General features: G+C 42.5%; 1 protein-coding gene across 1 annotated transcript; it reads left to right on the top strand.

Moving 5' to 3' along the window:
* The first annotated feature begins 3,114 nt into the window (after positions 1-3,114).
* On the top strand, positions 3,115-14,173 carry LOC142498061 (nicotinamide N-methyltransferase-like). Its single transcript, XM_075606569.1, has 4 exons — positions 3,115-3,262; positions 3,422-3,629; positions 8,666-9,080; positions 14,105-14,173. The coding sequence occupies exons 1-4, from the start codon at positions 3,115-3,117 to the stop codon at positions 14,171-14,173; spliced, it is 840 nt and encodes a 279-aa protein (XP_075462684.1).
* Positions 14,174-14,819: the final 646 nt, after the last annotated feature.

Here is a 14,819-nt window from a genome sequence, read left to right as displayed (position 1 = left end):
TTCCAACAAAGTTTATAAAATGCCATTCATTTTTAATCCGTTGTTATCCGTTCTTGGATGATATATTCCTCATTTCCTCATTTCCATGATTATCCTCTTCATTACAGCCAGGGCTCTTTTTACGGTCACATTCATTATGCAGATTGGGATATAGGATAGATCACTGTCTTAGTGCTGAACTCATGCGGAACAAACCCAGGACTTACACCCATCCAGACTTGTTCACTTATTTGACAACTGTCACGGGAGACCAGGTTCTACAACACCTTTTTATAACCGGGATCATTTGATTGAGCAAAACAAGATGGTAAAATAAATGGTAATTTATTTCTCATAAAAGACAAACACACAAAGTTAGGAATGGGGCTAACAAATAAATCCATTTCCGGAATGAAATGCCTTAAGATCACCTTTTTAGAGCACTTTCCATTGACCGGTAGTTACTCACAAAAGTCCTCAAACTTTTTTCTGTATGCAATGCCTGCTGTGACCGCTACGTTGTAAAAAGCTGGACTTAGAAACGTTTCAACTTTTAAAAACCTTGAAGCTGTCTCGCGTCTATTCAGTTCTGAGCATCATTGAATTCACCGCTGTTGGTCTGCGCTTGGAATCTGTGCTCCCCATTGGCTGCAAACCCTCATAAGGTTTTCAGGCTTTCATTCACTAACCTGAACATCTTATCAGAGAGTGGGAATTCTCCTGCCAGCCAATCACTGATTTGCCGGTATTGAAAAGCAGGACAGGCACCTTTTCCCAGGTAGCAAGGAGGCATGGGTTAACCTGGCCCTTCTGTCTCTTTGCATACAGAGCCCACCCTTTGCACAGGCTCCACAGAGGGTGCCTCAACATTGCTGCAACATTGTCTGGACATTGCCTCAACATTTCTGTGAGATTCATAATGGCCCATCGGATTAACACAGCGGGGGGTCCTTGCAGTTCCATTCAATCTGAATGGGACTGCAGGGACCCCTGCTGTGTTAATCCGATGGGCCATGAAGAATCTCACAGAAATGTTGAGGCAATGTTCAGATAATGTTGCAGCAATGTTGAGGCATGTACTGTGAGACTGTCCCAGAATTCTCCCAGGCAAGAGTTCTAATACTCGTGGCTGCATCTGTAGCACATAGTTCATTCATTCATTGCAACTGCAGCTAGCATCTTAGCTGCAAAATATGGGCAATTAAGGTAGTGTAGGGGAAAACATAGGCTGATGATTGCAATACATTTTAACCCCTTCTGTCCCTACACGGTTTAAGGTTAACCAGTCAGGCATAATACCTTTATTATTGGCCTGGTTAACCCTCTCACTGCCACACCCCTCACCTCTCTCTCTCCTCCACCCTGTCTCCTCTCTCCTCCCACCCCCTCACCTCTCTCGCTCCCCCCACCCCTTCACCTCTCTCTGTTCTCCCCCCTCACCGCTCTCTTTTCTCCCCCCCCCTCATCTCTTCCCCCTTTCATTTGCTACTTTACTTCTTTTTCCTACACAGGTGCATCAGCGTAGTTCCGATTTATATATCTATACAAAAGTGTCTATCATTTATGAGAAAAGCCAACATTTAGCCTATAATAGTAATAATCCCCTCAGAACAGGGCATTACTGGACAATAATGACCTGGCTCGGTTAAAGTCCCTCGGCTTCACCTCGGGCCTTCAACTCTTCCAACCTTGGCATTATTGGCCAGTAATGCCCTGTTCTTCGGGGATTATTACTCAATTATAATATTTTAATGATTGTAGTAATACTAATCTTGACTAGAATATTATAGGTAAAAGTTTAAAGAGGGAACAATATAGGAACTGCAAGAGGTATATTATACAAGCTTTGGAGAATGGCAAATATAGGATGTTCTTTATAATAAGCCCACCAGACATGGTATAAGGGCTGCACACATTAATACAAATATCTCTTGTCCTAAGCAACAAAACCTACTCAAATGTTTCACTACAGTATTCCACAAAATACTTAAAATTTAAACTACTTCATAAGAACCCTTTCTCCTCCTTAGCTCCAGCCTGCTGGGTCTGTAGAAATGGACCACACACTATGTAACCTTTAGGAACTGTGATAATACATCAATTGACAATTTCAGTATTTATGGTATGACAGATTAAAGGAGAAAACCAAAATGGAAAAAGAAGAATAAGTAAAGACACAAATAAGCCACAAAGTCAACAGTTGTTATACATTAATTAATGTGCTAATAATGTATTAATTAAAGGTTTAAGAGCCAGACCCGTAGCTTACAATTTCACCCATAAATAAATATATTTCATCTAGCACTCCGAGATTAACAAGATTACACCAAGCACCTCTTGCCCCTCTAAGGATTACAAAGGAGCATTAATCTGTCCTGCCCCCCAACATTACATGCATGGATTAACTAAAGAACAATCAGATTTAGCCAATAGTAATAAACAATATATTGAATAAACTCTGAAATATAATGAGAAACTTTAGTCACACAGTAACTGCAATGTTGGGACAGTAAATACTCCCAGGGCTAATAGCATGTGATTCCTCTAAAGCAATCCCATCTTCCAATCTGATGTGGAATTACCTAATATAGATGAGCTATCTCATGATATTCACATGATAAAAACTATTGTTGATCAAAATGTGTCCAGGACTGGTAGCAGGATTGTGCAATGATTTTTGATCATAATATTATCTATTAATATTACAATAATAATAAACTAAACCAGACCAATTATGTTTTGGTGACACCAGAAGCAAATACAAAACAATATTTTTTAGACACAAAACCACATCCAAAACAATGCAGTTTTTTTAGCAAAAGAATTAGTGCATATATACTTGATGATACATAGACCACAACAAATGCACAAACATATTATCGTGTAATGTCAGATGGATAATTTCCATAATCCTAATGACAAATCATTATCCAGGCTACAACATTATCAAACACGGACCAGCACCGTCTCACGTGAATGTTTGTGCAGAAGCTTACAGTATCACATGCTCTGATAATTGCTGAAATACTGCAATGCCAACCCAGCTTCTACTGTTCTACCTTCTCAAGCTGCAACTTAAGGCTTCTACAAGTGCTACATAGAAGTAACAGGATCGTTACACCAAGGAGACGCACAATGGATTCCAGTCTCCACAAGAATTACCATGATGAGGAGTTTGATCCCAGAGGGTTAATAAATACATATTGCTATAATGGAACGAATGATTTGTTTGAGGAGGTAGTTGTATATCCGATTACACAATTGTTTAAAACATTCTCTTCAGGTATTTATAGTTGATATTGAAGTTACTGTAAAATATTATTAACATTTTGGGGAACTGAAGCATGTGAATAAGCTCTTATATTTTGTTCAATACTTTACTAACATGAATACAATGTTGTAAAAAATGTGTATTTTCCTATTTTCTAACCGTTGGGTGCAGGTCGTGTGAGAGGGGAAACCCTGCTCGATGTTACCGCTGGACCTCTCGCTTTCCAGCTCTTAACCGCCTGTGATTTCTTCAAAGAGATCAATGTGATAGAATTTACTGACGCAAATATCAGGGAATTTGAAATGTGGAAGAACAAGGAGCCCGGAGCTGCTGACTGGTCTCACGCTGCAAAAATAGTTTGTGATCTGGAAGGAAAGAGGTAAAGTATATTTCAGAAAAATTATCATCTTCCAGCTGAGAAAAATTAGACCTCGAAGAAGCAAAAAAATCAAACTAAAGAACCTCAATGCTCAATATTAGGCATGAATGTGTTTAATATGTATCCAAATTATAGAAAGACAAGAAAGTCAATTCTACAAATGTCACATGTTTGTTATAAAATGTACATGTAAAACCATGACCAAAACATAATTAATTGAACTCAATCCCAGGATTGGTCATTAATTGTTCCCAAGCAATGCCTTATATTGAGTATGCAATAGGGGTAGATAGTCTTGTGCTATATAATTATCCCCTTGTTGCCCTTAGTTCCCAGATAGCCATGGACTCCCTATGACTAGTTGGCCACTTGAGCTACTAAGGGATTACCATATTAAAAAGTTGCTAAACATTAATTTTTTTAACTTTATTCTAGGTACTGACTATTAGAGTTTGAGAACCTGTCAATATCTGATCCACAGATTTTCCATGGTTATTTTACCAAAATAGGATTCGCACATGGAAATCCGAAGATGGATTTGGCACTAAAGTACAGTGTGACAGTGGCACTGTTTTAGCTCACAATGCTAGATGATGATCTACTGCACCGACACACTTTATTCGAGCAAATACCCAGTATGTACCTGGCAGATACCTGGAATGCGCCGCTCCTCACCTCTGACAAGCCCCGTTGCGTTTGCCTTCCCAGCCTGGGTTCATGCCTGGCTGACGGGCGGCTGATCTGTTAAATGATAATGATTAGGATTTAATAGGCTGCAATGCTTCGCGTGTCTACCAGATGGCATAAATTCATGAATTGTAATGCAGTATATATATATATATACTGTGCAGTATTGCGCCAGCGGGAATAACATACTTCAATCCCTGCCTGGAAAATAACCCAATGCACTCGGGCAGAAAACAGTCACAAACCTCAATACACCCGAGTATACCCGAATCCGTGGGACTAGCCGAGCTCGAATAAAGTGTGTCGCCAGTGTATTATAGCAGAGGTTGTGGCTTCTTCGCATGGGCGGCAGGAGAGGGGTGAGTGTGTGTGCGGAGACGTGTTAGTATGGGAAAGAGTGTGAGTGTGATCATGTCAGTTTGGGCAGGAATGGAGAGAGTGTGTCAGTGTGGGGAGAGAGTTTATCAGTCTTAGGAGGGAGTGTTATTGTTGAGAGAATGTCAGTTTGGGGAGAGAGTGTTATTGTGGAGAGAGTGTCGATTTGGGGAGAGATAGTGTCAGTGAGTTGGGGGAGTGTAAGTGGGGAGGGGGAGAGAGAGTGTCAGTGGGGAGGGGGGAGAAAGAGTGTCATTGGGGAGGGGTAGAGAGATTCAGTGGTGGGTGGAGAGAGAATGTCAGGGGGGGAGATTTTTAGTGGGGTTGATTTCAGTGGGGAGGGGTAGAGAGAGAGTGTCAGTGGGGGAAGGCAATGCCAGTGGGGTGAAAGAGTGTCAGTGGGTGGGATGAGAGAGTTTCAGTGAGGGGGAAGATTATGTATCAGTTGAGTGAGGGAGAGAATGTAAGTCTGGGTGGGGGGGGTGAGAGAAAGTGTGTCAGTGGTGTGTATAAAGAGTGTCAGTGTGGGGTTGGAGAGAGAGTCAGTGTGAAGGAGAGAGAGTGACAGGGGGGCGGGACAGAGACTGCCAGTGGGGACAGGATAGATGAGTGTGAGAGGGGGAAGAGTGTCAATGTGGGGGAGAGAGGGAGTGTCAGTGGGGGAGGGATAGAGTTTCAGTGAAGTGGGCAAGATAGACAGTGTCAGTGGGGGAGGGAAAGGTAGAATCAGTGGGGATGAAAGTGTCAGTAGGGGGAGGTAGAGGGTCAGTGGGGTGGGGGGGAGAGAGGATCACTGGAGGAGGGGGTGGAGAGAAGAGCACAAGGCTGATGGTTAGTCTAGGGTGCCAAATACCCTCACACCGGCTCTATGCAGTGTGTGTCTTTGGATGGTGTTTGTGTGTGTGTGTGTGGGGGGGGGGGGTGTGGTGTGTGTGGCGTGTGTGTGGTGTCTGTTTGTGGTGTGTGTGGTGTGTGTGGGTGTTTCTGTGTCTGGGGTGTGTGTGTGTGTGCCTGGGTGTGTGTGTATGGGTTGTGTGGCAGTGTGGGGGGTTTGTTGAGTATATGGATTCTGTGGGGTGTGTTGATGTGGGGTATGTATACTGGGTGTGGTTAGTGGTTTTATTTCTTGAATAATTTTGTTGGTTAGTTGTGTATTTAATTGTATTCTAGTATTTTGGTAAAATATAATTTTTAATAGTTTGCAGTTTTGGTGTTAGAATAATTGTATTGATGTGTTGTTGAGGTGTTTTAGTTATTTTATTATTGTGGTTTATACTGTAGGTGCTTGTGTATTTCTTTAATTGTTTTGTATTGTTGTGCTTGATTATTTATAGGTTGGCCATTGACTGCTATTGTAGCTTATCATGCCCATATTATATGGTTATGATGTACAGAGGCGGCACACTTTATCCTCACTTGGCTAGTGCCGCAAGCCGGGAGGTTTCCCGGCTTGCTCGTTTTTTTCCCTCGGCGCGTGCCCAGGGCTCCCTCGTTCCTCTAATGTGGGGGATGGCGGTGGGGGGCTCCGGGGGAACCGGTGGACCCGGAGAGGGGAGGGGGAAACCCCGATCGGAGGACCGATCTTCCGAGGCTCCGGCGCGTGCGCGGGAGAATGCGGCGCACGCCCGGTATCTGTCGCGGCCGAGACCGGGTAAATGTTAGAATAAACTCGGCCGCAACAGTACCACTGTGCCAACCAATGGGTAGATGGTGGGGTACTTGTGCCGGGGTGGATGGTTAGGCCTCCCGGGTGGGTAGCGGGTGAGGGTGGGTTTATCCCTTAATTACTATAGCTGTTATTAACCGCTAAGATGATTAAGAGTTTAGGGGCCATTCGATTGTATTTTTTCTTGTACTCTTGCTGCCAATGGAGGACATGGACCTGGAGTATGGTGAGGAGGATGCCCTTCATCATGGCAGGGGTAATTAAAAGTTTTATATACTTTATTTATGCTGGCTGGCTAATGTTTGATTTTGACTGGGCAAATGAGCTATTATCCCTATTTGGATAATAGTAATTTTGCCCATTACTGTACTGTATGTGTTAGGGGGGTCGTTGGGGGTAGAAGAGGTAGGTAGTAGGGTTGTTGTGTTTTTGAATGTTTATTGTGGGTAAAAGCAGGAGCCAACACAACAAATAATTATTTAAAAACTCTAACCAATCAAAACAATTCATAAAAACAAGCATTTTAGCATTTTAAATTAATTATTTGTTGTGTTGGCTCCTGCTTTTAATTGTTGTGTTGGCTAGTTGTTTTATTAATTAATTGCTTTGTTGGCGCCTGGTTAAAATTAAGTAATTGTTTTGTTGGTTCTTGGTTTTATTCAATTGTTTTAATAGTGGTTGTATTTTTTTCATTTGTTGGCTACTCTTTTTATTTATTGAGTGGTGGTGTTTAGCTGATTGTGTATATGTTTTATTAATGTGTATTTTATCGCTCTTGTATTTATTTTAGGGTGACCATTGAGTGATATAGTGGCTTATCATGCCTATATTATATGGGTATGCTGTAGCACTATGCCAATCAATGGTTACAGGGTTGGTATAATGGGCCCTAGATGGGTGCTTAGGCCTCCCGGGTTGCGAGCGGGAGGTGGGTGCGTAGGCCTCCCGGGTTGCGAGTGGGGGTCGGGGGTTAACTCCTTAATTACTATAGCGGTCAAAAACCGCTAAGGTGATTAAGGGTTTCTGGCAACGGAGGACATGGTCCTGCAGTATGCTGGCGAGTACGCCCTTCATAATGGCTGTGGTAAGTAGAACGGTTTTTATTTACTTTATTTATGCTGACTGGCTAATGTTTGTTTTAAAAATGGGCAAATGAGCTATTATCCATATCTGGATAATAATTATTTTGCCCATTACTGTACTGTATGTGTTTGGTGTGTGGGGGGGGGGGGGAGGTGTATTTATTGAATTGAATGTCATCATTATTTTTTTTACAATAGAGTTGGTAATGGCCAGTGGAGATCCGCCGGGACCACCCGAGGACACCCGGACACCTAAAGGGACCACCAGATGCCCACAGGGACCACTGAGGACACCTGTATGCCCATAGCGACCACCCGGGGACCCCTGTGGGGCCCCCAAACATTTATGGGAACAACCCAATGGTCCCCAGACACCTGTGAGGACCACCCGAGAGCCCTCAGACACCCATGGGAAACACCAAGGAACCCCATGTGGGGCACCCAGACACCCGCAGGGGACCACCTGGAGGCCCATGGACACACATGGGAACCACCTGAGTATCCCCAGACACCCACAGGGACCACCTGGAGAACCACAGACACATTAGAAGACCAACTGGTGACCCCTGCCAGCCTCTAGTATCAATCCTGTGTATAAAAAATTAAATATGGTTTTATGTGTGGGTTCAGTGTTGTGGGTTGTGTATTGGTGTTTTGTACATATATACATGTTTACTGGGGGCAGAGGGGGTGAGTGAAGGGCCAAATACCTGCTTCACTCACCCCCTCTGCCCTCAATAAAGGTGGTATTATGCCATAACCCGTTCATTGCCATAACTTCTATCCGCTATGGTAATGAAGCTGCTTTAATGTAATTTTTATTCATAGTGTGTGGGAGCAGGGGGTCTCCTGAGCAGAACAGCATTGATTTCAGTCTCGGGGTATATAAGAAGGATAATTAAATTCCATTTCTTAAATACTCCTTAATTAGTGAGTATGTGAAGGTAGACATCTTTCGATGTCTCATTAAGAGTACCTTAAAATTATACTTTGACAGTGAAATACCTTTTGTTTCTGTGTAAAAGATGTCAGAAATGGGTTAAACCTGAGAACTGTTAAAGTCCATTATGTACAGCACTGACAGATAAGGACATATTCACTAAGCAGTTTTTTGCTGCTTTTGACTTGTTTTAGTCATTTGAGTGACACGTGTACATTATTTTCTGCATTTACCACTGTTTGCGCCAAAACTGCCATGTGATCCCTTTTTCATTTTGTCATTTCAGCAAGGAGTGGCCAGGAAAGGAAGATAAAGCAAGAAGAGCAGTGAAACGCGTTGTCAAATGTGATCTCACCAAAGATAACCCTTTAGAGCCTGTACTCCTGCCACAGATGGACTGTCTGCTCTGCATGTATGCCTTACATGTTGTTAGCAATGACCACAAGGCGTACCGTAGCAATCTGAAAAAACTAGCGTCAATGATAAAAATTGGGGGACATATGTTACTGGTGGGGACATATAATCAATCGTACTATATGATTGGTGAGCACAAGTTCTTCAGTCTGTCATGTGATGAGGAGTTTGTAAGAGAGGCCGTTTGTGATGCAGGGTTCATCATTGAGAATTTGGAAACAATGCCTTATAAATCTACCAGGGATTATACAGATTTTAAGCATGTTTTTTTTATAATAGCTCGCAAGGTGAGGGAGGTTTAGTAAAATAATTCTGAAAAAAGAAAGACATACAACAATGTATCTGATACTTTACATACTTAATGGAAAAGATGCAGCATAAATATCAGTGACTGCTAATATAATAAAATGAATTGCCAAATTTGTAGGAATTGTCATTTTTTTCCAACTTTGTTTATTTGGTGTTTTTCATGAGATACAAAAAGAGAGGTAAAGGGAAGGCACAGACGTGCAGTAACATGCATTGTATAACAACCTTTGATTTACAGCCTATGGGGATGGGGGGGGGGGATGTGGTGATTTATGTGGGAAAGACATGTAATACGTTAAGGAGAAGACAAACATATTAAAGAAAATAAAATAATTTCTGGACCCATCAGCGCAACTGCAGCTCTACTACAACTTACATAAAGAACAAATGGGAAAAATGTGCATTGCTGCTGCTCACCCTCTAATACAGGGGCGGCCAACTCCAGTCCTCAAGGACCACTAACAGGTCAGGTTTTCAGTATATCCCTGCTTCAGCACAGGTGCTATTGTCATAATGACTGAGCTACTAACTGAAACCACCTGTGCTGAAGCAGGGATATCCTGAAAACCTGATCTGGGGTGCCCTCGACGATTTCAGTTGGCCTCCCCTGGTCTAATATCTTATATCATTTAGAAATTGTAAATGTTTAAGTGTAACTGCAGTGACATAACAGGGACATATGTATGTATATATTTATTTGTGTACATACAGTACAGGCATACCCCACATTAACGTACGCAATGGTACCGGAGCATGTATGTAAATCAAAAATGTACTTAAAGTGAAGCACTACCTTTTCCCAACTTATCGATGCATGTACTGTACTGCAATCATCATATACGTCCATAACCGATGCAAATAACGCATGTGTAAAAGGCTCTATAGTCTCCCCGCTTGCGCACAGCTTCGGAACAGGTAGGGAGCCGGTATTACTGTTCAGGACGTGCTGACAGGCGCATGCGTGAGCTGCCATTTGCCTATTGGGCGATATGTCGTTACTCGCGAGTGTACAGTACTTAAAGTGTGTGTCCTTAAACCAGGGTATGCCTGTACACTATATATATATATATATGTACATGTATGACAAGACCATCATGTATTCTTTACATTATCTTTACTAATATGTTAGAATTAGAATAAGGTTATACTATAAAAAAGTAACCCAAGCTAGCGATGGACTTAGAAAGATTCACCTGGGGCCCACGGACACTCGTGGTGACCACCTGGAGGCCCACGGAGCCTAGCTGGGACCACCCGAGGGCCCTCAGACACTCGTGGGAACCCCCCGGCGACCCCCACCAGCCTGTGGTATTAATCCTGTGTGTAAAAAAATAAATAATGGTTTTATGTGGGGGCACAGGGGTTGGGTTGTGTATTGGTGGTTATTACTGTACATATTTTAATTAAAATGTTATTAATAGTGTAGATGAGCAGGGGGTCTCCGGAACAGAACCGCATTGTTTTCAGGTCTGGTGACCCCCTGCTTCCCAAGATACAGGCTCCGTTATGGGGTGCCGGTATCGCTTATGCATGTAAATGTCCTGCGTCACGTTACAGGGACATTTGAATGCATAGGAGATACAAGCACCCTATAACCAGGCCTGTATCTCGGGAAGCAGGGGTTCCACGGACCTGAAATCAACGCGGTTCTGCTCCAGAGACCCCCTGCTCATCTACACTAGTAATAAAATTTAAATATTTTTATTTCGTCTCTCTCTCTGCAGCAAAATCAACTCACTGGGTGAGCCCTTATCGGAGGGCAGATCATGTCGGCGCCAGCTACTCGCCATGTGTTGAAATGTTGCTATCACTGGTATTCATGGCTTTCTGCATTCCGTGATAGAAACTATGCAAAAATGGCGATTTAAAAATCCTGGCGATTTTTTCTATCAGACTTTACTGCATGAGGCTCGAAGTTGGCAAAGTGGGGTAGGTAATACAGTAAATAATATTTCCTTGATTTACCCCTTTTATCAGGTATTAAGGTTAATAATAAAAAAAATACATATTTATCAATGCAGCAATACTTCTTCTCCCCACACCCCCTTTTAAGTTTCTTATTTGTTTATCTAAAGCATGAGAACATTTATAATTCTACATTCTTACCTAAGCTAGCCATAGTTTGGTGCTCTAGTTATAATTCTATAAAAATTCTGATTGTGTGACTAACACAATAGCTGCTTCCGTCAGTGTGACTCAGCAGCTACAATGTATCCTTGTATTGTTAGGACAACATTATCTATTGTTATAATTTACAGCTCAAACTGCTGGGAATATTGGCAACAAATTATGCCAAACAGGAAAGATCTTGCTCTGCTGGGGAGATGGGCAAAAACCTGCTATCGAATTCAAAGGTTGCTTTAAAACTCATTAAAAACTGCTTTAAGAGTTGAATAATAAAAAATAAAAAAAATGTATTATGTAATACTACAGAATTGAAATATATTTTAAAAAAACATACTATAAGATGTCACATGTTTTGCTGCTTTAACATTTCTATGCCATCACATATTCAATGCAATTTCACCTGACTGTGTATAGAATATCCTATTCACTTGGCAGTACATACAGAGGAATATATAAGGCTAACAACAGCTTGAAGTCGCTGATAAATATTTTACTAAAACAAACAAGATAACACCATTGCGATCCTTATTGAAAATGGAACAAATGCATATCGTTACAAACAAATGTGCTAGTTGTGCAATTTGTAATAGTAGATAGCAAAATATACCAAATTCGGGCAGAGCCAGTGTACTACATGCTAGTTGACTAAAATGTACACATTTTTGGAGATAACATTGCCATTTTTCCGTAATGCTGCTTGATGTATCCGTACCATTGTTTTTTATACATTTTATTTATAGGAATGGCACCTTTAATTAATGTGTTGATGCTATACCAATTTATCAAATTCTTTATTTTGAGTTACAGCAAAATATAGCATCAGTTTTTGCTCACACTAATAGAACTGCTGCCAAGAAAAGCAGTGGTTGTGGGTTCTCGACCTGCTCGGTCTGACATCAGTACACTACTCCAGCCACTAGGGGACTTAGTCCTGTCAACTCAATATCATTCTAATGACAATCTTTTCAGAAAGTGTGGGATGTTACTCATATAAATATACTTTGTATAGCCATTATTATATTACCCAGAGTACCCACATAAGTGGGCTCCTTTTCAGCAGGGGCAAATATATACACCTTTAGACCTACTAAACTGAACTCCTCCATACCCAATTGACATCCTGCCATGGAAATCGGTGGATTGGATTCAGACAGATTAGCCAATTTCTATTGGCAACTCATTATATCTTTGTGTAACTGTCAAAATGAAAATAAATACTTATGATTTTGCCAACCATACATCGCACCATTCGCACATTTCTACCTACAATATAACAATTAAAAAACCCTCAATGTGTCATTGTTACTAGCATCATACCTGTATGTATTTGGGAATCAATGTGTTACAGAGCTCTGTATTCTGCTTAACTGACATGTACAAAGACTGTGCAAAGTTCTTATTTTGTCTCAACTCAAAATAAAACAAGAGACAGAACACTACAGTCATAGTGTAGTAAATTATATTAAATGGACAACAAATATCGGGTAAGTATTGCACAATCAAAAATTACAAGCGTTACATGTCAGGTACATGTTAGTATACGACGAACAGCTAATTCCCACCGATCACCAGCATGAGGATCCGCTTCTGCGTCTGTGGAGATGGACGTCCCCTTTCTTTTTCTCCTCGATCACGATCGCTGCTTCCCAGTGGATAACTGCTCCTTGCTGCTGTATTGTGTCCATAATGTCTATCATGTGGTTGCTGACTCCTCAACCTGTTATACACCGGGAAGCAGCGATCGAGGCGAAAAAGAAAGGGAACGTCCATCTCCACAGATGCAGAAGCGGATCCTCGTACTGGTGATCGGTGGGAATTAGCTGTTTGTCATATACTAACATGTAGCTGACATGTAACGCTTGTTATTTTTGATTGGATGTACGTGCAATACTTACTTACTTAGTGTCAGTTTGGGGAGAGAGTATCAGTTGGAAGGGGAAGAGTGTTTTTTGGGGTGGGGGAGTGTGTAATTGTGGGAAGAGAGTGTCATTGTGGGTAAAGAGAGTGTCAGTGTAGAGAAAGAGTGTCAGTTTGGAGAGAGAAAGTTTTAGTGGGGGAGAGTGTCAGTGGGAGGGGGAGAGTCAGTTGGAGGGGAGAGTATCAGTGGGGGGGGAGAACGTGTCAGTGGGGAGGGAGAAAGTGTCAGTGTTGGGGGGGGCATGAAAGCGTCAGTGAAGGGGGGTGGAGAGTCAGTGAATGGGAGAAAGAATGTCAGTTGCAGGGGGAAGAGTGCCAGTGGTTAAGTAGGGAGAGACAGTGGGGAGGGGGTGTGAGAGAGTGTAAGCTTGGGGGGAAGAATGTCAGTGTTGGGGGGAGAGATTTTCCATGGAGAAGGGGGGAGATAGAGTGTCAGTGGGGAAGAGGGAGAGAGTGTGAGTTGTGGGGGTGTGAGTGAGTGTCAGTGGGGGGGGAGAGAGTGTGTCAGTGGGGGAGAGAGCAAGCATCAGTGGGGAGAGGAGAGAGTGTAATTGAGTGCAGGGGGAGAGTGTCAGTGGGTAAGGGGAGAGAGAGTCAGTGGGGAGGGTGTGTGAGAGAGTGTAAGTGGGGGGGGAGTGTCAGTTGGGATGAGAGTGTCAGTGGGGGGAGAGAGAGTGTCATTGGGGAAGGGAGAGAGAATGTCAATGGAGAAGTGGGAGAGAGTGTAAGTGGGGGGGGGTGAGAGAGTGAGAGAGTGTTAGTGGGGAGGGGAGAAAGAGTGTCAGTGTGGAAGGGGGTGTGGGAAAGTGTCAGTGGGGGAGAGAATGTGTCAGTGCGTGGCGAAGTGATTGTGTCAGTGCGGGGGAGAGAGAGTGCCAGTGGGAAGCAAGTAAATGCAACTAAAGAACTTCAATGCTCAATATTAGGCATGAATGTGTTTAATATGTATCCATTATAGAAAGACAAGAAAATCCATTCTACAAACTTCACGTTTGTTATGAAATCTACATGTAAAACCACTGACTAAAACATAATTAATTGAATAAAAGCCCAGGAACGGTAATAAATAGTTCCCAAGCAATTCCTTACTACTATTGGGTATGCCATGGGGGTTAGGTAGTCTAGTGTTAGCTATATAATAATGCCCTTGTAGCCTTTAGGCTGCGCTTATACAGTCGACGATGGCGACACGACCAATGACACCACCAGTCACCGTCGCCATTGCGATGAGTTGTGTTTCGAATTGTGGCGACGTTTCTGGCAGCAAGGCCAGTAACTCAGAAAAGGGGATGGCAGAGGGAAGGAGAAGCTCCCGATTGGCCGCAAGGGGAGACAGTCGACTAAAAAATCAAATAACAGTGACTACCAGATTTCTGGTAGCACTGTCGCTCAGTCGCTATGTCGCCGTCTCGTGCACTATAAGCGCACGCGATGGCGATAATGCATTTGTTTTGACGTGATGCGACATTGCCGGCAATATAAGTGCAGCCTTAGTTGGCAGATAGCCATGGGTTGCCAATGACTAGTTTGCCACTTGAGCAGCTAAGGGATTACCTGATATAAAAGTTGCTAAACATTTATTTATTGAACTTTTATCCTAGGTCCTGACTATTAGAGATTGGAGAACCTGTCAATAACTGATCCACAGATTTTCCAGGGATCTTTAACCAAAA

The sequence above is a fragment of the Ascaphus truei genome, chromosome 6 (assembly GCF_040206685.1).
Source record: "Ascaphus truei isolate aAscTru1 chromosome 6, aAscTru1.hap1, whole genome shotgun sequence".
Lineage (NCBI taxonomy): Eukaryota > Metazoa > Chordata > Amphibia > Anura > Ascaphidae > Ascaphus > Ascaphus truei.
Note: the sequence above shows the minus strand (reverse complement) of the source record. Positions and strands in the feature narration are given on the sequence as shown.

What these genes read in the sequence shown, in the direction of transcription:
- LOC142498061 (XM_075606569.1), top strand. Translation starts at nt 3,115, where the DNA reads ATGGATTCCAGTCTCCACAAGAATTACCATGATGAGGAGTTTGATCCC. An exon ending in GTTTAAAACATTCTCTTCAG is followed by an intron (nt 3,263 to 3,421) that starts GTATTTATAGTT and finishes CGTTGGGTGCAG; the next exon opens with GTCGTGTGAGAGGGGAAACC. An exon ending in TTTTTATAATAGCTCGCAAG is followed by an intron (nt 9,081 to 14,104) that starts GTGAGGGAGGTT and finishes TATCCATTATAG; the next exon opens with AAAGACAAGAAAATCCATTC.